Source organism: Labeo rohita, chromosome 9, assembly GCF_022985175.1.
Source record: "Labeo rohita strain BAU-BD-2019 chromosome 9, IGBB_LRoh.1.0, whole genome shotgun sequence".
In the NCBI taxonomy this organism is placed as follows: Eukaryota; Metazoa; Chordata; class Actinopteri; order Cypriniformes; family Cyprinidae; genus Labeo; species Labeo rohita.
In genome coordinates this window covers 5,831,920-5,858,930 of record NC_066877.1, presented here as the reverse complement: position 1 = coordinate 5,858,930, position 27,011 = coordinate 5,831,920, and the positions used below count along the sequence as shown (strand labels likewise).

At 35.7% G+C, this 27,011-nt stretch overlaps 3 protein-coding genes across 3 annotated transcripts; 2 read left to right on the top strand and 1 right to left on the bottom strand.

Moving 5' to 3' along the window:
* Positions 1 to 535: 535 nt before the first annotated feature.
* fbxl3a (F-box and leucine-rich repeat protein 3a) lies at positions 536 to 13,325 on the top strand. The gene is made up of 5 exons (XM_051119143.1): positions 536 to 888; positions 1,293 to 1,668; positions 3,714 to 3,836; positions 3,923 to 4,094; positions 8,822 to 13,325. Exons 1-5 carry the CDS (start codon positions 869 to 871, stop codon positions 9,460 to 9,462), a joined length of 1,332 nt encoding a protein of 443 aa, XP_050975100.1. The 5' UTR covers positions 536 to 868; the 3' UTR covers positions 9,463 to 13,325.
* Positions 13,326 to 13,477: 152 nt separating this feature from the next.
* cln5 (CLN5 intracellular trafficking protein) lies at positions 13,478 to 17,006 on the bottom strand. The gene is made up of 4 exons (XM_051119144.1): positions 16,789 to 17,006; positions 15,200 to 15,374; positions 14,891 to 15,116; positions 13,478 to 13,969 (listed from the first exon to the last, which is right to left on the bottom strand). The coding sequence occupies exons 1-4, from the start codon at positions 16,890 to 16,892 to the stop codon at positions 13,485 to 13,487; spliced, it is 990 nt and encodes a 329-aa protein (XP_050975101.1). The 5' UTR covers positions 16,893 to 17,006; the 3' UTR covers positions 13,478 to 13,484.
* Positions 17,007 to 17,629: 623 nt separating this feature from the next.
* On the top strand, positions 17,630 to 26,138 carry rsph1 (radial spoke head component 1). The gene is made up of 8 exons (XM_051118578.1): positions 17,630 to 17,793; positions 17,867 to 17,980; positions 18,095 to 18,200; positions 19,548 to 19,638; positions 19,800 to 19,935; positions 20,170 to 20,241; positions 21,782 to 21,896; positions 25,878 to 26,138. Exons 1-8 carry the CDS (start codon positions 17,743 to 17,745, stop codon positions 25,883 to 25,885), a joined length of 693 nt encoding a protein of 230 aa, XP_050974535.1. The 5' UTR covers positions 17,630 to 17,742; the 3' UTR covers positions 25,886 to 26,138.
* Positions 26,139 to 27,011: the final 873 nt, after the last annotated feature.

Here is a 27,011-nt window from a genome sequence, read left to right as displayed (position 1 = left end):
ACGTTCAAGAAAAAGGTGGATGGATTAAATATTAAAACGGCTTGCCATAATCGGTCTTCAAACGTATCACGTTTGCAAAATAAATAAATGAATACATACATAAATTAATAAATGAAAATAAAACCAAAAACAGACAGCGCGTCTAACTTAAGTAAAAAAAAAAAAAGTTTATGTAAACATATTTTGAAAGCACAACAACAATAACAGCGATGCATTAACGTTACTCAGAGTCAATTAAAATTATTATTGGTTATTTTCATGGGTTTCGTTAGCAAATAAACTGCGTTATGGTCACGTGGTACGCGTTGTCTTTCTCCTCGCTTTTAGGCTCAACCAAGCACACTCGTCTGACAGCATAGGGTTTGTTTTTAACGACTGCTTGGACGACTTTCTATTAGTATGCTCACTCATACTCACGTACTAATAATTTGAATCACATACTAATTATAAAAGCGTCTATTCTTCAGTGTTTAAACTGAACGCTTCTCTATGAAGGGCCGCCGTGCGCCCCCTGCAGGAAGAGTCCAGTCACAGCCCAGCAGGCGGCCGCCCAGTGCAACTCACGCTCATCTGACTCTCAACAACAACATCGCCATTTTCAGAGCAGGGAGGGAGGTGGGGACGCTGAAATCTCCCGCGGTACAGAGCGCAGCAAGAAGTAGGTCAACCAGCAATATCGCCGAGACGTACGCACTCAGACTCCCGAGAAAACAACATACAACGACACAAATTTACCCTCATCCGTCTCCAATGCGTGTGCTCTGCGCCGCTCTGATGTGTTCAGGTTCCGGTCCGGGTTGACATTCAGACGACTTAACAGGATTTTGCTTATTTTTCGCTGTTTGTGAGCGAGCTGAACGGAGATAACATGAGTAACACGCAAAACAGGTAATTTGGGGATTTGCAGAAGCGCAGTACGGTTGTTGTTGTTAGCTTCATCTAATCTATGTGACTAAATGCATGTGCACAATGTGTTTATTAGGTAACTAAAGTGTTTATTCATGTATAATATCTCATCTACGGCAGTTCAGTTGCTCATGTTAATTGAAATCTTTATTTAACGCAACTTAAAGTTGTTGCGAACACGCTTTGAGCCAAAAGGGAATTTATTTGCAATTGCATTAAAGCAGTTTAACTTGTTTCCTGGAAAGTTTAAAGCCATTCAAACCTGTTAAAGCTGTAAAATTAACTCGTGTTGTGTTCAAACATGCTGTGCATGTTTACTTCTGCCACTGTGCCTGTGTGTGTGTTTGCACTAGGCCTGTTTATGTTACACTTCTTATGCTTCACAGTTCTCTCAGGCCCCCAAGAATGAAAAGGAGGTTGAGCAGAGACCGTGAGGACAGCACCTCGTCCTGCGAGGGGCAGACGGACTCCTGCAAGAGAGTCAAACAGCCTGAAGACTCTGGGGATCTGCTGTCCAACTGGGCTCGATTACCACAGGAGATCCTGCTTCACATCTTTCAGTACCTGCCGCTCCTCGATCGCGCCTTCGCTTCGCAGGTTTGCCGTGGCTGGAATCAGGCCTTCCATATGCCCGAGCTGTGGAGGTGCTTTGAGTTCGAGCTCAACCAGCCCGCCAGCTCTTACCTGAAAGCCACTCATCCTGACCTAATAAAGCAAATCATAAAGAGGCACTCCAATCATTTGCAGTACGTCAGCTTCAAGGTGAGAGGCTCACGAGGAAGTTGACAATTAGCAGCTGGCTCCGCGTTACGGCTCACATATCGTGCTGACCTTAAAGAGATAGTGCACCCAAAAAATACATTTCTGGAATCAATTATTAACCCAAAGCATGTTGTTTAGAACCTGTATGATGTCCTGTTTTTCTGCAGTGTTGCACAATTTTGAAAAATGTTGGTAATACAGGGTTTGCACTTACCAAAGTAAGGGATTGCGGGTACATGGATTGCTTGGTTAATGTGCTACTGAATATGGTTTTCTGCTAATTTATGGTGTCTGAACCATGGAAAAATATGTGGAAGCTGCTAAATCATATAGAGAAGGACTTAGCAAGCAGGAAAGGATGCAGTATTTTGACAAAGTACAGTTAATAGGTGGTAAAGATGCGTACGAGCAGATATTAGCCTAATATTTCACCTACCTGACTGGAAATGATAAAAACAAACTTGAATGTTGTCAAGATTTTTGCCCTGGAAATCCTGGTTTAGTTTGGCCTTTTGTTCCTCAGACAGTTTTTTTGTACTCTTCTCCAGATTTGTTAACTTTTGGCAGTCTGTAGTACTCCAAGTGTTTTTCTTGGTCCAACTGATTAGTAACAGCCCAAAACATGACAATAACTGAACATTTTCAGCAGCAGAGTAATCAGCAAAATATGCTAGTTTTGTTACGCTCGGTGCCACCAATATGGCTGATTGATGACGCTTCGGGAAAACGTTCTATCGAACGGTTTTGGTTCCCATTGACTTTCATTGTAATTTTTGTCCATGTAATGGAAATCAGTGGAAAACGGAATGAAACTATTTGTTTACCAACATTCTTGAAAATATCTTCTTTTATGTTCAACAGAAAAATGAAAGTTGTAAAGGCCTAAAACAACATGATTTGGTGAATAAATCTTCATTTTTGGGTAAAATATCCCTTCCCAAAATTAAAAATTCTGGCTTCATTTACTTGTCCAAATCATGTTGTTCCAAACCTATAAGGTGTTCGTTCATCTTCATTGTAATGAAACCTGAGACATTTCTGTCCCTCCATTGAAAGTCCACACAAACAAATCTTTGAAGCTTCAAAAAGTTCATAAAGACGTTGTAAACATTCCATATGAATGTTGCGATTGAAACCAAGTTTCCTCCAAGTTTTCTCCAAGAGGAGACATGATCACTTTATATGTACATGCAGTATATAGAGCTCATCAAGCATGATAAACTGAATATGATATGATATACTTGTTAGATACGGTGAACATGACTTAAATTAAACCACTCCATAGTTTAGTGTGGTTTACTTTTACAGTGTATTAATGAACGTTTTGAAGCCTTTGAATGAACTTTCAATGGAGGGACAGAAATCTTCATCAGAAATGTATTTGTTTCAAAGATGAATGAAAATCTTGTGGGTTTGTCGTGAGAGTGAGTAAATGATGACAGAATTTTCTTTGCATGAAAATTGCATTTCTTTGCATTATAAGTGCACCTAAAGAAAAAATTATATAGATATATTGTAGATATAGACTTGCATAAAGAGAAAGTTTGCCCAAAAATGAAAGTTGTCATTATTTACTCACCCTTGTGTCGTTCCAAACCCGTAAGACCTTCGTTCATATTCAGAACACAAATTAAGATATTTTAGATGAAATACAAGAGCTTTCTGACCCTGCATAGACATCAGGACACGTTCAAAACAGAAAAGTAGTAAGGGCATTGTTTAAATTGTCCATGTGACATCAGTGGTTCAACTGTGATGTTATGAAGCTACATAAATACTTTTTTGTGCAAAGAAAACAAAAATAATGATTTAGTCCCTACTACTCTTCTGGGCCTTGAACATTTCAGTTCAAGTAATTTGTGTTCTGAAGATAAACAAAGCTACAGGTTTGACAATTAATGACAGAATGTTTATTTTTGGGTGAACTAACCTTTTAATATAAACAAGTAACAGTAACTCTGAACTTGGCTCATCTGATCAAAACCTAAAATGCAGTAGTTCTGTTGCCTTAATTGATGCCAAAGGCGTGTGATCTGTGTGCACAGGTGGACAGCAGTACAGAGTCAGCGGAGGCTGCGTGTGACATCCTGTCTCAGCTGGTCAACTGCTCACTGAAGACTCTCGGGCTGATCTCCACTGCACGGCCGAGCTTCATGGAGCTACCGAAGGTATCGGGACGTATTTTATGGCTGAGCTGTGTGTTGGAATGATGGTTTGACTTGTTTTCTCATGTCTGATTGTTTTCTCTTTTCAGTCCCACTTTATCTCTGCACTAACCGTGGTGTTTGTCAACTCAAAGTCTCTTTCGTCTCTGAAAATTGACGACACGCCAGTGGACGATCCTTCGCTTAAGGTCCTGGTGGCCAACAACAGTGACACGCTCAAGCTGTTAAAGATGAGCAGCTGCCCTCACGTTTCTCCTGCAGGTATGAATTACTCATCCGCCGCTGGAATATGATGTTATTTGAGGAATTGTGATTCTAGGATGTTGGCCAGTCCAGGAAATACACTCAATACCAAATTCAATTGCTTAAGCACACTTTTATTTGAGAAGTTTAATATTAATACCAGTATTAATCATTTTAATTAGAATATAGTATTTAGTACATATTTTAAATAATTTCTAAGTAAATGTATGTTTTAGATTCAAATGAACATAAACATACACAAACTATAAAAAAAGAAAAAAATATATTGTGTTCACAAAAATATGAAGCAGAACAACTGTTAATACAAAATGTTTCTTGAGCAGCATATTAGAAAGATTTCTGAAGAATCATGTGACACTGAAGACTGGAGTAATGATGCTAAAAATTCAGCTTTGCGTCACAGAAATAAATTATATTTTACAATATATTCAAATAGAAAATGGTTATTTAATATTATTACAGTTTAACTGATTTATTTTAGCCTGGTGAGCAAAAGACTTTCAAAACATTTTTAAAGAAAATTAACAACTGCAACTTTGAACGGCAGTGCAAATTATTGTATTGTAATAGAAAAAGTACTGGAACAATGAACGCAAAATATTGGCATTCACCCATAAGGATATAACAGATTATAGTTATGACCTGTAAAAAGACTCACAATGTCATTTGACTGTGACTGTTGTTGTTCAAACTCATGCTACTAGTTCTTAGTCACATGGTGCTAATAAACAAGGTTGTGTACAGAATATGACAACTTGTGTTTACAGCGCATTGACAAGACTGACTGGCCAACTCAATGGGGAATAAACAAAGCACCGCCTTGCTGCTTCTCATAGAGACTACTGGAATAGGCGCAGATCAATATTTTCACCCCTTTCTGATTTGCCTGATGGTATCACAGATACAGGGAAATGAAGCCTGGATTAGCTCCTACTGAATGATGTATGGAAAATAGTCAGTATGACAAAAAATAGAAAGTAACAACACAGACTAATCTTTCCATGATTTTTCCAACCTTTCTCATTATTCCCTGTGGTTTTAAATGGGTAATTCACCCAAAATGGCAATTCTGTGATAATTTACTCTCCCTCACTTCATTGCAAATCTGCACCACTTTCACTCTCCCATGGAAGCTAAAAGTTAAAGTTGAAACCGTGTCCTGACTGCCTTTTTCCATATGGTGAAAGTAAATGGGGATGGGTGCTATCACGTTTCAAATCGACAAAACAGTACATGGAAAGTAATTCATATCACTCGTGCAAAACAGAGAGAACAAAGCTGTTTAATATTAAAGCGGTACAAGTCCTTATTGACTGAAAATCTCCACCCTTCCAGAATCTGAAATGGTAGGGATGTAACAATTTACTCAACTCTCACTGGGATAGAGTCGCAATACTGGTTTCTTACTTTTTGTTTTTGTTTTTTTGACTAAAATTAGATTGAAAACAAATGATAAATGGAAAAAGTGTCCTTTTATTATTTCTCAGACAAAATGGTGCACTTTTTTTTTTGTTTTTGGTGAAATTAAAATGTCAAATAACAAAAATATATACATTTTTAAAACGAATTAATAAATAATACAAAAAAAAAAATATGTTTGTATTAACAGACTAAGACTTTGCCTGTGCTCTTTCCTGGTTTGGAATTTTTATTTTTATTTTTTTTCAACATTAGCTTTAGCTGTTTTTAGCTTTGTGAGATTATGCTGCAAAATACTATAAAAGCAGGCTGGCCGAATGAGAATGCAAATTCACTCTCTGCCAGCAGGTGGCACTTATGGAACAGCAGCGATACAGCATTTGGTTACCGCTGTAAATAAAGCGGCGCTGCCCTTAAACGTTACTTCAATGTGCTTTATATGAAAGCAAGATGAAAAGAAAATATCATCTCAACTTAGGAATGCAGCAAAACTTTGGTTGCCGAAAATGTTTTTTTTTTTTTTGGTTTTTGGCCAAAAGAGAAAAACAGCCAAAAATATGAGCCTAAAATCTATGGTCTCACTATCTCTCTAGCCATCGTCACTGTACAGTGTGATGCTCCGCTTAATATTCCACGATACTCCAAGTCCACTCAAATAACGCGCTGGCAGGAAATTTCTATGTAGTGTACTTGTTCCTGTTTGCAATAGCGCTACTATGCTGTAACATTAGGGTGGCCATACATGCCATTTTTACGAGACACATCCTAGCCAGAATTTCTATTTCTTTCTGAAGGAAATGATCAAGTAGTTTGACCGATAACATGCAGGCATTGTAGATAGTCAACCAATTGTGGTGTGTGAGAAGGTGGGATCTATAGAGAATGGTCAAGGTGATGCAAATACGCATACATATTAGATGTGTTTGTAAATTCATTCATTCATTTGACTGGAAGCTAACTGCGCAGACTGATCGTTGTATGACTGTGAGAGTGATTTGAAAGCACAAGGAACAGTCTGCTCTCTATAGCTCTCACAGATGTCATAAAACAATCTGTTTGTGCAGCACACACAGCCAAATTCTGGATATTTAGCAATATAGAAATCCTGGCCAGGACGGGTCCTGTAAAAACAATAATAATAGCTTTGTAGGACTGCCTACACGAATATGTGCGAGACTTTCACTTTATTAGCTGCTATTGGGAAATAATGAGAGGAATAACGTGTAGTACACAGTAAAACTGTTTGCACAACAAACCAGTGTGTTCATAATTAAGGTAATACATTAAAATAACATGGGCAGACACACCAATGTGGAATATCAAGCAGCAAAATGAGCTGTTTTGTACAGCTAAAAATAACTGGGTGTGGATGAGACTGGACGCCACACCCATCAAATTTACAAATGGCTGCGCCCACTCTTACGGCAAAAATAAACACTTTACAAAACAATAATGGTGGATATGTTATCTGTTAACGTGACTGACTGATGAAACAATACAGTTTGTAAACCAAAATATGTCTACATTCTTTATTAAACAAAGTAATTAGAACAATGACAGTCAACATTAAGGCAACATTCTTAGGAAATAAGGGTTTCGCAGCGAAAACTATTTCAATAAGACTCTTTCTAACTATTTTCTAAGACTCTTTGGATTCAGTATTAATTGAGTTTAATTAAAGTCTTGCAAAATTATTTTGTATTATTTAATAAAATGTGACCCTGGACCACAAAACCAGTCTTCAGTAGCATGAGTATATTTGTAGCAATAGCTAAAAATACACTGTATAGGTAAAAAATATTGATTTTTCTTTCATGCCAGAAATCATTAGGATATTAAAGATAATTTTCCATGAGGATATTTTGTAAATTGATTACCGTAAATATATCAAAACCACATTTTTTGTTAGTAATATGCATTTCTACTTCATTTGGACAACTTTAAAGGCGATTTTCTCAATATTTAGATTTTTTTTTTTTTTGCACTAGATTCCAGATTTTCATATAGTTGTATCTTGGCCAAATATTGTCCTATCCTTAAAAAAAAAGCCCCTTATGACTGGTTTTGTGGTCCAGGGTCACAGATAATGATTATTAAACAGCATTTCGGTGCCTTCCTAAACTCCCACCTCTAACTGTATCAGTTGACTTAAATCATCTGACTTGACTTCTTTCTTAATGATGCAAGAATAATCTGAACGTAAACAGAACACACACAATACAGTTTAATGTAACCAGAACAGGATAACTAATATCTAATATCCTGCTAAACAAGTTTATTAAGGCATTTTTCATAATGAATTACTTGCTGCATTGTGGTTTTGTCAGTTAATTTCTCAAATTACACATTCCTTTTGCTGTTAATAGTAATGCTATAGAAATGCATATCTGAGGTCTGAGTCTGAGGTTGATTAGCTTTGAGTTGAACGTCTGGGTTGTCATCTGGTAATTATGGTAAATATGACATACTGTGAAAGCAGCCATTCTCATATGTTGTCATGTGTTTTGTAATGCAGTCAACATTAATTTCAATGCTGCTGTACTTCTATTTGAATGCAAGTAAAGATTTTCAATGAATAACCACTTAAATCTAGGTCTGTTCCTCACACAACAACATGAGTCATATAAACAGGCTTTTTTATGCCATTTTGACTGCCAGTGCATATTCACTTGCATTGAATGGAAAAAAAGAGTGGGTCAGTATTGCATATGACTCATGAGTCATATTTGACCCTGGACCACAAAACCAGTCTTAAGTATCATGGGTATATTTGTAGCAATAGACAGCAATACATTATATGGGTCAAAATTATTTTTTCTTTTATGCCAAAAATCATTAGGATATTTAGTAAAGATCATGTTCCATGAAGGTATTTTGTAAATTTCCTACCGTAAATATATCAAAACTTAGTTTTTGATTTGTAATATGCATTAAGAACTTCACTTTAAAGGTGTTTTTTTTCAATATTTAGATTTTTTTTAGCACCCTCAGATTCCAGATTTTCAAATAGTACCTGCCAAATATTGTCCGACCCAAACAAACCATACATCAATGAAAAGCTTATTTGTTCAGCAGATAATGTATGAATCTCAATTTCAAAAAGTTGACCTGGGTGCTGTCAGAATGAGAGTCTAACAGCTGATAGAAGCATCACAATAATGACACTCCTCTCTGCTGAATTATATTGATGTTTCTTTTGTCAGATGTTGTCTCGTCATTAGATCAACCAACTGTGTTTGTTTTTTAGAGTGCATGGTCCTCGATGTCTAGTGCAGGTTTATCTCATCAGTTTGCTGTTGTTGCAGGTATTCTCTGCGTTGCTGATCAGTGTCACGGTCTGAGAGAGCTGGCTCTCAACTATCACTTACTGAGCGACGAGCTCCTGCTGGCGCTTTCCTCCGAGAAGCACGTGCACCTGGAGCATCTGCGCATAGACGTGGTGAGCGAAAACCCTGGCCAGCAGTTCCACACCATCAAGAAGAGCAGCTGGGATGCCATGGTGCGCCATTCACCCAAATTCAACCTGGTCATGTACTTCTTCCTGTACGAGGACGAGTTCGGGCCCTTTTTCCGTGACGAGATCCCCGTCACACACCTCTACTTCGGTCGCTCGGTCAGCAAAGAGGTCCTGGGCCGCGTCGGCATGAATTGCCCGCGTCTGGTGGAGCTGGTGGTGTGTGCCAACGGGCTGCGGCCGCTGGACGAGGAGCTGATTCGTATCGCAGAGCGCTGCCAGCACCTGTCGGCCATCGGACTGGGCGAGTGCGAGGTCTCCTGCAGCGCTTTCGTGGAGTTCGTGAAGATGTGTGGCCGCCGCCTTTCACAGCTGTCCATCATGGAGGAGGTGCTCATCCCAGATCACAAATACAGCCTGGATGAGATTCACTGGGAAGTTTCCAAGCATCTCGGGCGTGTTTGGTTTCCAGATATGATGCCCACCTGGTGAAATGTTCAGGAGACCATGAAAGTAATCAGACTGGGACACTTTTCAAGACTCAATGGCTTTTTGTGTGAGTTTCACAAGGTTTGTACATAGATTTGACTTGAGATGTATATTCCTACACGGCTATAACAAATGTTGACTGTTGTGAAGGGATAGTTCACAGAAATGAAAATATCTTCATCGTTTACTCATCCTTAAAGAGATAGTTCACCCAAAAATGAAAATTACCCCATGACTTATTCACCCTCAAGCCATCCTAGGTGTATATGACTTTCTTCTTTCAGACGAATACAATCAGGGTTATATTAAAAAATATTCTGGATCATCGAAGCTTTATAATGGCAGTGAATGGCTGTTGAGATTTTGAAGTCCAATAAAGTGTGTGCATCCATCATAAAAAGTACTCCACACATCTGCAGGAGGTTAATAAAGGCCTTCTGAAGTGAATCAATGCGTTTGTATGAGAAAAATATACTGCGTCGTTTTGCTTCAGAAGGTCTTTATTAACTCTCTGGAGCTGTGTGAAGTACTTTTTATGATGGATGGATGCACTTTATTGGACTTCAAAATCTCAACAGCCATTCACAGCCATTATAAAGCTTGGAAGAGCTAAGAATTTTTAATATAACTCAGATTTGTCTGAAAGAAGAAAGTCATGGCTTGAGGGTGAGTAAATCATGGGGTCATTTTAATTTTTGGGTGAACTGTCCCTTTAAGTCTTTTCATGTGAACTTTCTGTGGAACACAAAAAAAAAAAACAGATAAAAATATCTTATGTTTCCCAGAATAGTCACACAGGTTTGTAAAATGACATGAGGGTGAGTAAATAATGACAGCGTTTACATTTCTGGGTGGATCATTTCTTCATTTCTTTCATGGCATGCTGTGGCAAATCTTCATTTAATGAGTCTTATAAAAATCTCATAACATTTTACCTTATTTGACTACAAAAATTATAATTATATTAAATTAGATTTTACATCAAAAAAAGATTAAGCCCATTTTAGAGCCATTAACATTTTTGTCTTTGTGACATTGAAAAAAACAAAAAAATCTCAGTCATTCTCAGTATCATCTCTTGTTTGACTTATTGTTTGACTTATTAATTTCATTAGATTCTCATTACTGTAATAAAGTCATTGCTACAAAATTCACTAATACTGCCAGGAAGTTAGATCACAAAACAAAAGTGAAGGAAATTAAAAGTTTACATACACCTTACATACACCTTGCAAAATGTTAATTATTTTACCAAATAAGAAATATCATACAAAATGCATGTTGTTTTTTTTATTTAGTACTGACCTGAATAAGATATTTCACATAAAAGACGCTTATATAGTTCACACGAAAAAATAATAGTTGAATTTATAAAAATGACCCCATTCAAAAGTTTACATACACTTGGTTCCTAATACTGTGTTGTTACTTGAATGATCCACAGCTGTGTTTTTTGTTTAGTGATAGTTGTTCATGAGTCCCTTGTTTGTCCTGAACAGTTAAACTGCCTGCTGTTCTTCAGAAAAATCCTTCAGGTCCCACAAATCCTTTGTTTTTTTTAGCATTTTTGTGCATTTGAACCCTTTCTAACAATGACTCTATGATTTTGAGATCCATCTTTTGACACCTGAGGACAACTGAGGGACTCATATGCAACTATTACAGAAAGAAATTTTCTGAATTTTGAAGATCAGGGTAAATTTCACTTATTTTGTCTTCTGGGGAACATGTATCTTCTGAAGCTTCTGAAGGGCAGCACTAAATGTCAAAATAAGAAAAATGCACACATGCACAACACCTTTGGCTTTTAATGCATCATTATTTTCTCTTGTGGACTATATGTAAACATCTTTTATGTGAAATATCTTATTCAGGTCAGTACTAAATAAAAAATAACATGCATTTTGTATGATCCCTCTTACTTTGCAGATTTTGGAAGGTGTATGTAAACTTTTGACCTCAACTGTATTTTTGAAAAATAAGTTGGCGTTTTAGATTTTTGAGGTGTAACAACCTGGACATGTTGTAAGCTTTACTAATTTATCTTTTTGGATGCTTTCCTCTTAACACTTCCTTTATGAAACTAAATCGAGGATTGCTGTATATGCCATACCATGTATATACTGTATGTTATGTTTTTAGATTATTTTCAGACAAGAGTTTAATTTAGAAAAGAAACTGAAGGCTATTTTATGTAGATGTTCTGTCTCTGTCGTTTGTTTTTTTTTTTTTTTTTTTTTCCCCAGCAAATACTTCACTATTTCTCCACTGTCCTGCTGTCTGTCTGTCTAAATGCCTGTTTTCAGTGTCGGTACCATATTTCCAATCTCATGTGAAATCATTGTTCCATCAGAGCACAAACAGTGCTATTTAGTTAAAAGCGGTTAACCAAGTAACCATCCATTTTCCAGAATGCTTTCCTATGTTGGAGCCCATCCCAGCATCTCGGGCCGCAATTACGTTTTGATTATACTGACAGATCAGCTGTTTTTTTGAAGCACTCAGGCTTCTCGCTAGGAATCTTCAGCAGCTCCTCCTAGTGGCGTGAAAAGCCATAACACTAAGAGTGTTTTTCGCTTACTAACTGAGTGGCCTCTCACCGTGTTCACCAACACAAGGTTAAAAAGAAGTAGTGCACAGACATCAGGCTCAGGCTTTTAGTTTATGTAGATAATGAATTATATTTTGTATTATTATACATATGCTTTTGTACAAAGATGTATAGTGAATAATGCACCTTATACCAAATTGAAATATTCTGATTCTGAGGTGAGTAGAAAGCAGTTATGCTTATATTTTGGTGTAGTAGGGAAGAGGGTGCAGAATAATACAACAGCATATTTTTAAGGTCTTAGGTATGTCAGAGAGACAGGAAATGAATGGGTTAGTGTTTGGCTCACAGCACACTTGTGTCTTCAAATTTGAAAGAAAATGGTAATAGAATTTAAGGGATACAATGAAGCGTTGATTGGTTTCTATTAGATTGCATAAAGAATGTTCAAATTGAATAGGATACGACCATGTAATGAATTGGTCTGGATATGCATACGATGCATGATCTGGCTGCGTTCGCATGCGCCCCTTCGTTTCAGTTCAATATGATTCAGTATTGGAGTGAAGCAGTGAAAACATTTTCCTTAAGAAGGAAGCCCCACATGTGTGTATATAAAATGCTGTGTGTTTGATATAAATAGAAATACTTATTTCTCTTGCACCCTCTGTGGAGGTTTGAAGTGTATTCGTGCTGATCTCTTTCAGATGAGTGGGAATGACTCCTTGATGGATCTTTGTAACCTTGTAATTAGATTTGATCAGTGTAATTTATTGATATCCTTTTTATTATTATTATTATTAATCGCCTTGTATTGATAGTTTAGCTTCGAGTGAGATGCTCCTTGATTTATATGCATATTATATCATTTATAAAAAGCCAATAGCATGTAATTGTTGTCTTCACCCGTTATACAGAAGCTGTTTTAACTTTTGCAGCTAAACTAAACATCTGAAAGTGAAATATTCTTAAAAAGGTTCAGAAAAGGGAAGCCACAACCCAGTAGTTCACATGCAAATTAAAACGCATAAGCTCGGCTTCAGTCAGCGCATATCTTGCCCGTTTAAAACACAAAAAGCTTTTTGTTAGACTGACTTCTTGGAAGTGCATGCTGATAAGCATTACATGAACCTGATGTAAAACACAGCATAGGAAAATGTACAAGTAGCATCAAAACAAGTGCTTATTTGATTTTTCTGAAGCATATTGCTTGTATTGTGGATATGAAAGCATCACATTTGTTTTTGTGTGGTAAAAACATGAATACAACAGTCTTTTATTGAAATAAGGGTAAATAAACATTGTGTAAAAAATAGTGTGGATGTTTTACAGATCATTTACATAAAGGCAACAGCAACAATAAAACATTAAAAATGACTTGTGAATTAGTATAAATTCTGAACATGTAATTGTATTTAGTAGCAAAAATAATTTGAGTTTTTTTAACATTGTTCAAGACTAAACAATATGGTGATTACGGTAAAGGAATCTCCTCGTAGATTATTTTAATGTAAGGATATTTCATAGGCAGCTTCCAGTATTCAGAGTTGTAGTAAAAATAGAAGGTTTTCTCCAGGACCATTTTTTCAAAAGCCTCCAACAAGCTCTCGATCATTTCTATGACTGACTGGTGAGAGCGAAACGAGTGGTAAAACTTCTTGATGTCTGTGGCGAGATCTTTCATGGACGACTGTTGGAAAATAGAGTCGTTTCCTAAATGGACTGGCTCTCCACTGTACAGATAGATCTTTGTGTAATACGTTGGCGTTTGGCTGGACAGTTCAGCACCCATATCCAGTAATTTCTTATACGTGCGGTGCACGAACTGAGAACAGTCGTACGACTCAAACCAAGTAGTTGCGTTTGGACCAGCGTCGGACTTTACCGTCCAAGTCTCGTAATAAACACCCGTTGCATTGTCCTCCTGAACCCAGCGAGCCATCTCATTGAACATCTCACCTAATAAAACAAAACATATATAAGGCATAAACCCATAATGACACGGAAAACAAGAAAACATAAAAATCTGAAACAAAAAACAAAAACACTCGCCTCCCCAGACTCCACTGATATTTAACAAACCCCCTAAAGCATGCGGTGAGTTTGTTGGGGGGGGTAATTGAGAATAAATAATCGTGAAATGATTGGATATGACTGGTTATGATCAGCTGTGATTGGTTCATGCGATAAATCCCGCCTCTTGTGTTCATGCATGTTCCGCAATCGCAAATTAGTCTAAATAAACAGTGTTTTCACGACACATCATCAATCGGCCATATTGGCAGCACTGAATGTAAACAATGCCAATGAACCGAACAAAACTCTAATATTTTGCTGATTATTGCTGATGAAAATGGTCAATTGTCATGATGTTTTGGGCTGTACTAATCAGAAAAACATCTGGAGTACTACAGACTGCCAAAAGTTATAACAAAACAAGGAGAAGAGTGCAAAAAACTGAGGAACAAAAGGCGTTTGTGTTTGGCCAGACTGAACCAGGATTTCCAGGGCAAGAATCTTGACAACATTCATGTTTGTTCTTACTTCCACACAGGTAGGTGAAATATTAGGCTAATATCTAAATTAATACTGCTCGTACATATCTTTACCACTATAAACTTTAGTTAAAAATATTTAGTGTGCCTTTCCCAGAAGTCCCTCTCTTCTGTGGTTTAGACAGCATAAATTAGCAGAACAACATATTCAGTAGCAATCAATGCTGTTGTTTACATCTGAGTATTGCAAATATGGATTCGCATTCGGGTAACTGAACAAACAGTGATGGAAGACTTATTTAAAAAAACTCACACACTTAGATATAACTGCTTTGTTGCGTCCAAATTATTAGTTTCTAGTAAATTGAGTGTATGCTAGCCTTACCTGAAATCTCTCCTATTTTCTCCAGCGTGCCGTTCTGTTTCCAGTGAATGTCATCGATGCCCTCATAAAGACACGCGGCTCCCTGATTACACCAGAACGGCGCGCTCATGCCCGCTCTCTCGTGAGGAAAAGTGCAGTTCCCCAGCTGAAACAGCTCGTACCACTCCATGGTGAAGTTTGTTCCCGTTTTCACGCTTCCAAAGCCAATGGCATCGTGCATGATATGCTAAACAGTGCAGAACTCTCCATTAGACTCAGTTGAATAAACACTTACAGGAAAGCAGTCTATTAATCAATGCGTGCACTTACAAACTTTCCCATGACGTCTCCATATTTGAACTCCCACACTGGAGTCTGTAGTCTGAACACTGAGATGATATCGGAGTCTGTCATGACGGGTATTCGACCATCTCGATCTCCGGTCGGGCAGAAAGGGTACAAAGCCTGGCAGAAGGGATCAACATCTGGGCGTCTGTCAACTCGACTAGAAATTTAATACGATTTGGGTTAATATGGGTTGGTGGATGTCATATAACGTAAGTAATATTAGTTCACTTCAGGCCATTCGAGATATAACTGTATGCATGTAAGAAGTCAAATGAATGTATATTTTCATACTAATATTTGAACTGAATCATACAAAATGCATGTTATTTTTATTTAATACTAACCTCAATAAGATATTTCACATAGAAGACAATTGCAGATCCATCTTTTCACACTGAGGACAACTGAGGGACTCATATGCAACTGTTACAGAAGGTTCAAACGCTCACTTAAGAAGGAAACATGATGCATTAAGAACCAGGGGGTGAAAACTTTTTGAATTCGAAGATTAGGGTAAATTTAACTTATTTTGACTTCTGGGAAACATGCAAGTATCTTCTGTAGCTTCTGAAGGGCAGCACTAAATGAAAAAAATATATTATTTATGCAAAATAATAGAAATGTACACATCTTCATTCTATTCAAAAGTTTACACCTGGGTCTTAATAGATTGTGTTTCCTTCTGGAGCATCAGTGAGCGTTTGAATCTTCTGTAATAGTTGCATACGAGTCCCTCAGTTGTCCTCGGTGTGAAAAGATGGATCTCAAAATTATACAGTCATTGTTGGAAAGGGTTCAAATACACAAAATTGCTGAAAAACCAAAGAATTGGTGGGACCTGAAGGATTATTCTGAAAAATAGCATGCAGTTTAATTGTTCAGGACAAACAAGGGACTCATGAACAACTATCACTTAAAAAAAAAAGAATCAAGCGTATGCAAACTTTTGAACAAGGTTATTTTTATAAATTCCAACTATTATTTTCTGTTGTGGACTATATAAGAGTCTTTTATATGAAATATCTTATTCAGGTCAGTACTAAATAAAAAACAACAACATACATTTTGTATGATCCCTCTTATTTGGTACCTGAAGGATTATTCTGATAAACAACATGCAGTATAATTGCTCAGGACAAACAAGGGACTCACTAAAAAAAAAAAAAAAAAAAAAAAAAAAAAAAACAACCAAGAATCAAGCATATGTAAACTTGTGAACAGGATTATTTTTATAAATTCTAAAAACTATTATTTTCTACTGTGGACTATATGTAACATCCTTCACATGAAATATCTTATTCAGGTCAGTTCTAAATAATAAAAAAATAACACGCATTTTTTATGACCTCTCTTACTTTGGTAAAATATTAACATTTTGCAGATTCAGCAAAGGGTGTGTAAACTTTTGACCTCACCTGTATATACTAAATGAAGACATTATACAAATAAATCATATTGCAGAGTAATTTTAAAACTGTGAACTGAAAACGAAACAATATAAACACATTTAGTCCCTATCGCCAGTGTGAGTGTACACACATTTGATAGTGGTTTGTGTTGGTGCAACTTACTTGTAAGGCACTGGCCAGACCTGATTTCCACTGACGCTGGAAACGACCAGTCCCACAATCCAACAGTGCAGCACCGCCTGAATAAAGTAAACGAAATAGTTCATGTCAGCACAGGTTTGCAGAAACACTAATGTGCAGTTTGACTTGCAGCTGTCTATATTATTTTCTGTCTTACATCCTTATTTTAGAGAACACATCACGTGACTCGCTAAATCGAGTCATCTGGTGAGTCACGAGCTTTTTGTTACGGGCAACAACCCTGTCAAAATAAAAGTGTTTGTTATAAAAATCATATTACATAACAGTATGATTAAAAATGACATCTAAATAATAATAATAAAAAAATAAAAAATAAAAAAAACAATATAATAAGAATAATAATACGTATTATTATTATTATTTATTTATGAAGACATTTACAACACAAGTTAAAATAAAAACGTATACACTAAAATTAAACACAGACAACAGCCAGATTCATAAGGAACCAAAAACAAATTCAGAATGCTTTTTAAACGGCATTGAAAAAAAAACAACATTTTGGACATTTTGGATTTGTCTCCAAATTCAACTTCATGCATTAAGGCAAGCTTTTATAAAACGTTTTTAATCAGAAACATTCAGTGGTGAAGTGAATGCAAAAGCGTTTTTTTTTTCTAATTCAAAAAAACACTTTCACTTCGTTTTAACAAAAAAATGTATTAATGCATATATTCTATTTCTAAGATAGATAGATAGATCGTGTGTACGATAATTTCATCATTAAACGTAGTGGTTAATTTTGATAAAGCATTATTATTATTAAAGGAAGCGTGTCCTGCGCAGAAAGTCACTTTGCGCATGCGTGTTTCACACGCGGCGTTACTATGGTAACGGTAAACAGTCTCGAACTGAAGCTTTTCCTTTGGGACTGCAGCTGCTCCCTCGTCTCTGTTCGTTAATCTCTAGTTTATCATGTCAGACGTTGGCTCTGAAGAGTTTGACGACGAGCAAGGCTCTCTAGGGGTGAGTTATTGTCAGCAGTGACGCCGAATTGACAGTGATTTGACAGTCAGATGACAGTAGTCGTGTGTTGCAGGAGTATGAGGGAGACAGAAATGAAGCTGGAGAGAGACATGGACAGGGCAAAGCTGTTCTGCCGAATGGAGACACTTATCAAGGAGCTTATGAAAACGGCAAAAGATGTGGCCAGGTCATTTTGCCTATTAAACACACTCCTTAGCTTTGCTCATTTGACCATTTATGCAGTTTCTGTTCTCATAAACAATGTAAACATACGATAAACCTTATGTTGTCTGTATATCAGGGGACATATAAGTTCAAGAATGGGGCCAGATACATTGGAGAATGGTACATGAATTTAAAACATGGACAGGGTGTATTTTATTACCCAGATGGCTCCAAATATGAAGGTAAGTCTACATTATCTCAAGAATATGGGTAGATGTGATTCAGGTTCAGTTTGTTAACATTAGTTAATGCATTAAGTATAATTAACTAACAATGAACAATGTGCTTGACAACACAGTGTTGTTATTTTTAAGTAAAACTAAAACTATTTTAAAAGGTATTTGTTAATTTATAGCTAAAATAATACTCACTAATATCAGATTTAAAAAAGTATTGCTGCCTTAGTAACTAACTGAAATAAGTCACAAAGGGTAAATACTAAAGCTACTAATTGAAATAGAAATAAACTGAAATAAAAAATGAAACTATTTAGAAACATTAACACAAAAAAATAATAAAAACTTAATAAAAGATAATTAAAATAATACTAAAAAATATACATTTAAGTAACACTAACATAACTAACATTTACCAATCTATGCTAATGTTAATTTATATATATATATATATATATGTACTACCGTTCAAAAGTTTGGGGTCAGTACATTTTTATTGTTTTTTTTTTTTTTTTTAAGAAATTAATACTTTTATTCACCAAGGATGTATTAAGTTAATAATTAAAAGTTTATTAAAAGTTAATAATAAATAATTTACATTGTTATAAAATATTTATATTTTGAATAAACACTGTACTTTTTAAACTTGTTATTCATGAAAGAATCCTGAAAAAAAAAATTACAGGTTCCAAAAAATATTTGGCAGCACAACTGTTGATATTATCCAACATTGATCATTCTGATAATAAATCTGCATATTAGAATGATTTCTGAAGGATCATGTGACACTTAAGACTGGAGTAACAGCTGATAAAAATTCAGCTTTTCATCACAGGAATAAATTCTATTTTAAAGTATGTTAAAATAAAAAACATTATTTTATATTGTAAAAACATTTTGCAATATTACTGTTTTTTTTTTTTTTGTATATTTTTAATCAAATAAATGCAGCCTTGATGATCATAAGAGACTACTTTAAAGACTATTACAAGTCTTACTGACCCCAAACTTTTGAACGGTAGTGTATATATAAACACAACAAATTGTGTGAATGAACATTATAATTATTATTTATTATAATTTATATAGTTATCTATAAGTATTACACATGAACCAACATTGAACAATAATAATTTTATATATTTATAAATTCATTAAAACATTTTGAAATGTATGTAAATTTTTTATATCATCTTTTCACTTTGATTGTAATGCTGGTAATATAATTTATAGTTACAAAATAGTGTATTCAAGCAAAAATACATTTTTATAAATAGTGGTCTCTGACTTTCTGACCCAGACTTCTTTCAGCATAAAATGTGGCTTTAAAATGCAATCATATTTCTTCCGCAGGAAGCTGGGTGGATGACCAGCGACAGGGTCATGGTGTTTACACGTACCCCAATGGAGACACATATGATGGTGAATGGCTGCACCATCAACGGTAGTTTTTTTTAATTCTCTTTCTCACTGATCTAATGTAGCAATCCAATATGTCTACTCTATGGATATTATCTGTAACAGTATTCATAGCGTTTTCAGGTCAACTAAAAAGTTATGGCAAAACATGCTTATTAAGTATCTATCTCCCTGTTTCTCTCTTAGACATGGGCAGGGTACATATACACATCACGACACTGGCTCTCAGTACATGGGCACATGGATCATGGGAAAGATGGAGTCCGTCGGGGAGCTGATCCATCTGAACCACAGATATCAGGGCAACTTTGTCAATAATAATGTAAGTAACACTCTACATTTGTGGTTCTGAACTGGTGAGTCATAGCAAATGGTTTGTAGATCTGTTGAAACTGTTGCAGACAGCAGGGAAAAAAACAATACTATACAACTGTGTAGTCTAAATAGCAAATTAAATAGACCTAAAAAGGTCTGAGAAAATTTGTGCATCCTAAAGCAAAACCTCTCTATTAATATGTTCTATATTAACTATTTTTCCTTATAATTGTATTTATAGCCCTCTGGTCCAGGGAAATATGTGTTTGACATTGGGTGTGAGCAGCATGGAGAGTATCTCCAGATAGAGCAGGTATGTCTACATGTTTTACAAGATGTCCTTACATTTCATGTGAATGTATTTTAGGTGACATGATCATATAAAACTGCAGGAACTTTCTCTCTGTGTCCACAGTCTCACCAGTGTTTTGATGGTATATAGCTTGTTAAGAGAATTGTTTTATATACCCTTGTGAAAAAGATATGCCCTTAATTGCATAGAATGTGCACTTGTAGTGTAGTTGTGTAGTTCAAATCTTAAAAGTATATATATATATATATATATATATATGCAAACATGCAGATAATGTAATATTAATGAAATAAAAGGCAGCTTAAGTGTACTTAAAGAGAGCACACTTTCACGACCTTTAAAAACTGAAATTAAATCAAATTTTTACATTGAAAGTACATTTTAAATCTTTATGTTGTAGTCTTATTTCATGCTATAAAGAAATACACTTATTTTGATGTGTTGACTAACATACTAACGCACATGCAAACTGCAAAGTACTTCATTTTAACTGTCATGTGTTTTTTAATATTACATTTGACGTTTTTGTATTTAAAATGTAATAAATTGCAACTTCATTATTACAAGTGTAATTAAAAATAAATTTAAATACTTAACATATGAGTGTCAGTATACATGACATTAAAGTATATTTTAGTTTATCATAAATGCTGGTCAGTACAATCGGCAGTATTACATGTAAAGATGCCCTTAAGTCCAGCTTAAGCGGGTCAAAAAGCACTCTGAAGTTTAGTTAATTGCATTTCATATAAATTGAAACTATAATACATACATTTTCATTTAACTGCAATTAAGATGTTAAGTTTAAGTTCCTCTTTCAAGAAGTATGCTAAGTGGATTACTTTTTCACAAGGGTAATTTTCTTGTTTAAAATGAACTTCCTTTACTAAAACTCCAGCCGGCACTAGATGAAGCATCCAGTAAGGAAGAAAAGGCAGTGAAGTTGCGTTCTCCTCACCGTGATCAGGCCCTCTCTTTTGCCATTTCTGCCTTTGGAGATGAGGTTTTATGGCAACCTTCTGCCTCTCAATAGTGCAGTTTGCCTGTTGCCTGCTGCATGTCAACAGAGGCTCATGAAGACAGCAGTCTTATGCAGTGTTCTTTCCCTTATTAGACTGTAGTCAGTAGTGGAATGTCCTTAGAGCATCGAGTGGATGAAGCACTTCACTGGAGTGTCAGAAGTTTGACAGCTTGGTATGCTAGTAAACACTGCTAACTATTACCTACAGTAGACAGAAGTAAATAAATTCCTGTTCAATCCTGTTACAAGCAAATGAACTCTATGAAAACAGAATTTGATAAACCTCAATACATAAAAGCATACCAAGACACTGAAAACATTGTTTTGTGTCTTTTAGAGATGAATAGTCGGGTACAACAGGGCATAAGTATTTGATTAAAAGAAATACATTTTTGATCATAATGCATTTTGGGATGAATCATTTTAGCTTTGTTGTACCCAACCTATAGTAATAAGTAAAAAATAGATGCATAATGAATCAGTTTGAAGCAAAATCTTAATGACATTTTTGGACTGCAGGACAAAGGAGAAGCAGAGGAAGATGAGCCTGTCATATCCACTACCTTGAAGTGGAAACCCAAGGCAGTTACTGGGCTTTCTGTTTGGACCAGTGAGAAGGATTCTGTCACCTCGGGTACATCCATATCCAGTTCTGAAGATTAAACATACTGATGATGTTCTGCATTTATGCAGCAGTATGAGTGCATCCTCATTTAAAAAATATAGTACCCTCCACTAACTGACCATATGCACAGAGCGTTCTTTAGAACTTCCGCATTATGATAACAGTTCGGAAACTTTCATATTATTTAACAACACATAATTTTATATACGGAGCTTGGTAATCCCAGGAGAGTACCTAGACATATAATTGTACATTTAAAAGCTGACAATTAAAAACTAGCGATGCTATCTCTTAAAGGGGTCATCGGATGCTAAGTTCACTTTTTCATGTTGTTTGAACATTAATGTGTGTTGGCAGTGTATGTACAAATTTACCCTATAATGATAAGAATCCATGCAGTGGTTTTTAATTAATCTGTAAAAATAATATCCCCTTTTTCAAATCGAGTCATTCTCAGATGCCTGTCGTTGTGCCGTCACTCCGACAGAGGCCGCTCCTACAATAGTTGATTGACATGAGCGTTTTACCTCAGATCTGCTGTAACAGTCCGCCTTCTTTGTTTTGATGCTGGAGCAGGGATGTAAGTTAGACAAGAATATCTCCAGTTGAGCGATTGAGGTGTTGTGTTGCTGGATGTAATAATGAACATAGTGGTCGTCATTTACTCCCGACATCTGAGCCGCTGAAGATGCAGTGGATTACGTTTGTTTGTGAAGGGAATGCGCCTCCCGATCTACATATATCCATCTATGTATGCGTGAATCATTCATGATCCAGCTTCACTTACAGCAGAAGTGAGTATAAGGGTTTTTTTTATGAATCTTTGCGATCGCCTTGCCTAATAATGTGCTAGTTAGCAAGTTTAGCGACTAAACACGGCTAAATGCGGCTAAAGTAAACAGGCTGGTCACTCCACAGAGAGAAGAGAGGGCGGGGCGAGCAGAGCTCATTTGCATTTAAAGCAGCCTCGACCAGAATGAGATGATTTTTGCAGAGCTGATTTTGGCAAGGTAAAAAGGGTGTTGTTTTACACAGCCATTGAGAATTTTTAACCAAAGTATATTATAGACTTTTCATTAAGACCATAAAGAATCATATCAACTTGTGGAAAATGGGTATCCGATGACCCCTTTAAAAACAACGTTGTAATGGTATTCTTGATAATCAGTAACTTACCTTCATAGTCATGCACACATTTTTAAAATCTTATAACATTTTAAAGCCTTTATCATTTCTCAACTCTACAGCTGTGCAGTATAATTCACTTTAAAGATTCACTTTTCATGAAGACAACATGAAAAAAAAAATGCCAAAAATGTGTCTCTTCTCGAAAAACAATAAGAAAATAATAAACAATAATAAAATTACATGATAATGACAATTATGCAGAGGATCACCCATTAACTTCAGCTGCCATTTCAAGTCCCTATTTTTTCATGTCTTGCTTTTGGATTTATTATAAAATTTAAGTACCTTTACTGCAGTTTAAAATACAGCAAGTGTAGAAAGTTAAAAAAAGTAAAATAAAATAAGCCCAGACACTAACAGCCTATAAGGGTGAATTATTTAAATACGTATATAGTTAACTACAAATGAAATAGGTTTAATATGTATGGTTTAACAATTAAATAATGCATTTAATATTTTCAGATATTTTTAGATTTAATTTAATAACTACAGCTTGTAAGTGTTATCTTCAGCTGTAAAAGCTGCTAAATATATTCAACCAACACAAACCTGTTGCTGTTGTAGATGTGAATTTTCTGAATCACTTAATGCACAACTCCATTTTTGGCATCGGCTTGTCAGTCGTTATCAGTTATCACTGTCAATCATAGCAATCGCGGCATATTTAGGGAATATACTTGCATAATTTTTTTGAAACTGCATACGTGGATGTTTGGTCCTCTTAGACAAACAAAACTTTTCTTCAGATTGTGAATGGATTATATACAGTAAACAAGCAAAGGGCGCTTCTCATACAGCAGAGTACAGTTGACTGTAAATGACTGAGCTGGCTTAAAACCAGGAAGTAATCGTGCATATGGTCAATACTGGCACCCTTGGTAAATATGAGCAAAGGTGGCTGTGCAAATAAATCTGCATCGTTTATCCTTTTGATCTTTCATTCATTGCAAAATTCAAACCTTTGAAGTAAAATAATGGAAGGTGGAGGGAAATCTCATTATGAAATAAATGTTTTTCTTTAGCTCATACTGGCCACAATTATTGGCACCCAATTATTGCAACATTTCTTCCTAAGATAACAGCTTTTCTGCCCGATGAGTTTGGAGAACACCTGATAAGAGATCAAAGACCATTCCATCATCCAGAATCTCTCCAGATGCTTCAGATTCACAGCTCCATGTTGGCACTTCTTCTCTTCAGTTCACCCCACTCATTTTCTACAGGGTTCAGGTCAGAGACAGCCATGGCAGAAGCTTCATTTTGTGCTCAGTGACACATTTTTGTGTCGATTTTCTTTTGGATCATCCTGATGGAAGATCCGACCAAGATTTCTAACAGAGGCAGTCAGCTTTAGATTTTTGATCTGTTGCTATTTGATAGAATCCATGATGCCATGTACCTGAACAAGACATCTAGGACCTCCGGCAGAAAAATAGGCCCACAACATTAACGATTCAGCAGTATATTTAACCGTGGGCATGGAGTACTTTTTATTCCTGTTGCATCAAACCTGTCTGTATGTATGCTGCCCAAAAGCTCTTTTTGTAGTTTTATCTGACCATAGAAGCCAGTTCCATTTGAAGATACAGTTGTGTCTGACAACTGAAAATGCTGGAGTTTTTGCTGGAGTTAGTTTTTGGATTTCTGACCCCAAGACTTAACTAATCTCTGCAGTTCTCCAGCTGTGATCCTTGGAGAGTCTTTGGCCACTCAAACTCTCCTCCTCAGTGTGCATGAAGATGATACAGGCACATGTCCTCTTCCAGACAGATTTATAACATCTTTAGTTTTCAATGCTTTAGCTATTTTTTTACAGCCACTTTCTATTCTGTGAAGCTCAACAATCTTGTTCTGTACATCAGCACTATATTGTTTGGTTTTGCTCATTGTGATGATTGATGATTAAGGGAATTTGGCCTTTGTCCTCATATTTATAATCCTGTAGAACAGGAAATTATGGCTGGACAATTTCATGCTCTAATTGTGACCAACATGAATTCACGAAAAAACAGTTATTTCATAATGTGAGTTTCCCCCCACTTTCCATTGTTTTACTTCAGTGATAGGTTAGAATTTTGTGAATTTTTTAATGAAAGATCAAAAAGATAAAACAATGCAGATTTATTTTCACATCCACATTTGCACATATTTACCAAGGGTGCCAATATTAGTGGAGGGCACTGTATATCTGGAAGTGCATCAGTAATAAAACAACACAGATCCACCTTATTCTTCAATGCAGAAGTAAAGCCTATGGGCGAGACTTCTGGTTCATCAATCAAAAATACATTGTATAGGTCAAAATTAATGTTCATTAAGATATTTTGTAATTCTTCTACCTTAAAAATATCAATACCTCATTTTGATTAGTAATATGCATTGCACTTCATTTGGACAGCTTTAAAGGAACTTTTCTGAGTATTTAGATTTTTTTGCACCTCAGATTCCAGATTTCAAGTAGTTGTATCTCGGTCAAATATTGTCCTATCATAACAAACTATAACATCAATGGAAAGCTTATTTATTCAGATTTCAGATTATGTATAAATCTCAGTTTCAAAAAACTGACCCTTATGACTGGTTTTGTGGTCCAGGGTCACATATGGTAAGACACACCAATTTGCAATATCAAGCAGCAAAACGAGCTGTTTCAGACAGCTAAAAATAGCTGGACGCGAATGAGACCGGAAGCCAAACCCATAACATGTATGGCTGCACCAACTCTTACGGAAAAATAAGGTGGATATATTTATAGTTTACCATGTTAGATCATTTAGTCAATAAACATCTTTTCATTTACAGTACGTTGAACTGAAGTACTGTGGTGGCTGTGGTGGAAGAGTGAGAAAGACAGACCCCCAAAAGAAGAAAGAAGATCTCCGGTTAAATATAATTACACATATCTGACAGTCAGTTCTCATGTTTAGCGATAATGAGATCCTGTATCAGCCTAAAAGAATATATTTTACAACGATAATCTTCTGACTGTACATTATCATGATTATTACATGGCCTCTTAAATAAATAAATAAGCAAATAAATAAATAGACATGAAGTATTTGAGTTTTAATTATTTATTATTTATTATTTATTTTAATTATCATGTCAGAAGGAATGAGACATGAAACTATCACAGCAATGTATGAAATCATCTGTTTGTGACAGTAGTTGTAACAGTTTAGCATCATTACACAAACACATTTGACCACAAAGTGTTTCGATTGACCAATCAGAGTCAAGTATTCCAGAGTTTGCTTTTTGGAATACTTGGATTTATGTGGAGGTGCTGTAACTGAAAAGTGTTGTAATTTTAAAACCAGCAGAGGGCGCAATAAACCACACAAAAATGACCTGTAACTGAAAGGTTCTTTGGGAAACCCTAAATGTTTCTTCTATTGCATTGCTACAAAACCACCATTTATATTTTCTTATTTCTAATCAGTAAACATATTGAAACTAACGTATGGTGTTTAATGAAGTAAATGTGATCTGTGCTATTATATTTTAAAGACTCAGACACTTGGAAGCAGTCAATTAAAACTTTCCAACTTTTTTTGGTAAAAGCACCTAATTTTACCCATATTTCTAAGTAGATTTAATAATCATAGGCCATATTCAGTGTCTAAATAAATCAGAGAATATGTGTCAGAGATACATGGTTTTAATTCTACGTAATTTTGTGTTGTATTTGACCTGTCGTCAGTAACTTCATCATTAATATAACTGCAACATACTTTTATCATTCATCAAGTCATGGAGAATTGACTTGTATTTTGAACGGCTTTGTTTTAACATAATATTGTTGAATGCAGCAGCCTCTAATATTTCTTATGTCAGTGCTTGCCAAGTGTTTGTGGGAGGATTTTAAAATGGGTTGATATGTTGTGTCTGCAATTTTCCCCCTCACATCATTCAACCTGTTCCTGATGCTAAATC

Coding starts and splice junctions, on each gene's coding strand:
- fbxl3a (XM_051119143.1), top strand. CDS start 869: ATGAGTAACACGCAAAACAG. Junction 889..1,292: donor ATGAGTAACACGCAAAACAG/GTAATTTGGGGA, acceptor TATGCTTCACAG/TTCTCTCAGGCCCCCAAGAA. Junction 3,837..3,922: donor GCTTCATGGAGCTACCGAAG/GTATCGGGACGT, acceptor TTCTCTTTTCAG/TCCCACTTTATCTCTGCACT.
- cln5 (XM_051119144.1), bottom strand. CDS start 16,892: ATGAACTATTTCGTTTACTTTATTCAGGCGGTGCTGCACTGTTGGATT. Junction 15,117..15,199: donor GAGACGTCATGGGAAAGTTT/GTAAGTGCACGC, acceptor TGCACTGTTTAG/CATATCATGCACGATGCCAT. Junction 13,970..14,890: donor GAAAATAGGAGAGATTTCAG/GTAAGGCTAGCA, acceptor TTGTTTTATTAG/GTGAGATGTTCAATGAGATG.
- rsph1 (XM_051118578.1), top strand. CDS start 17,743: ATGTCAGACGTTGGCTCTGAAGAGTTTGACGACGAGCAAGGCTCTCTA. Junction 18,201..19,547: donor AGATGGCTCCAAATATGAAG/GTAAGTCTACAT, acceptor TTTCTTCCGCAG/GAAGCTGGGTGGATGACCAG. Junction 19,639..19,799: donor GAATGGCTGCACCATCAACG/GTAGTTTTTTTT, acceptor TTTCTCTCTTAG/ACATGGGCAGGGTACATATA.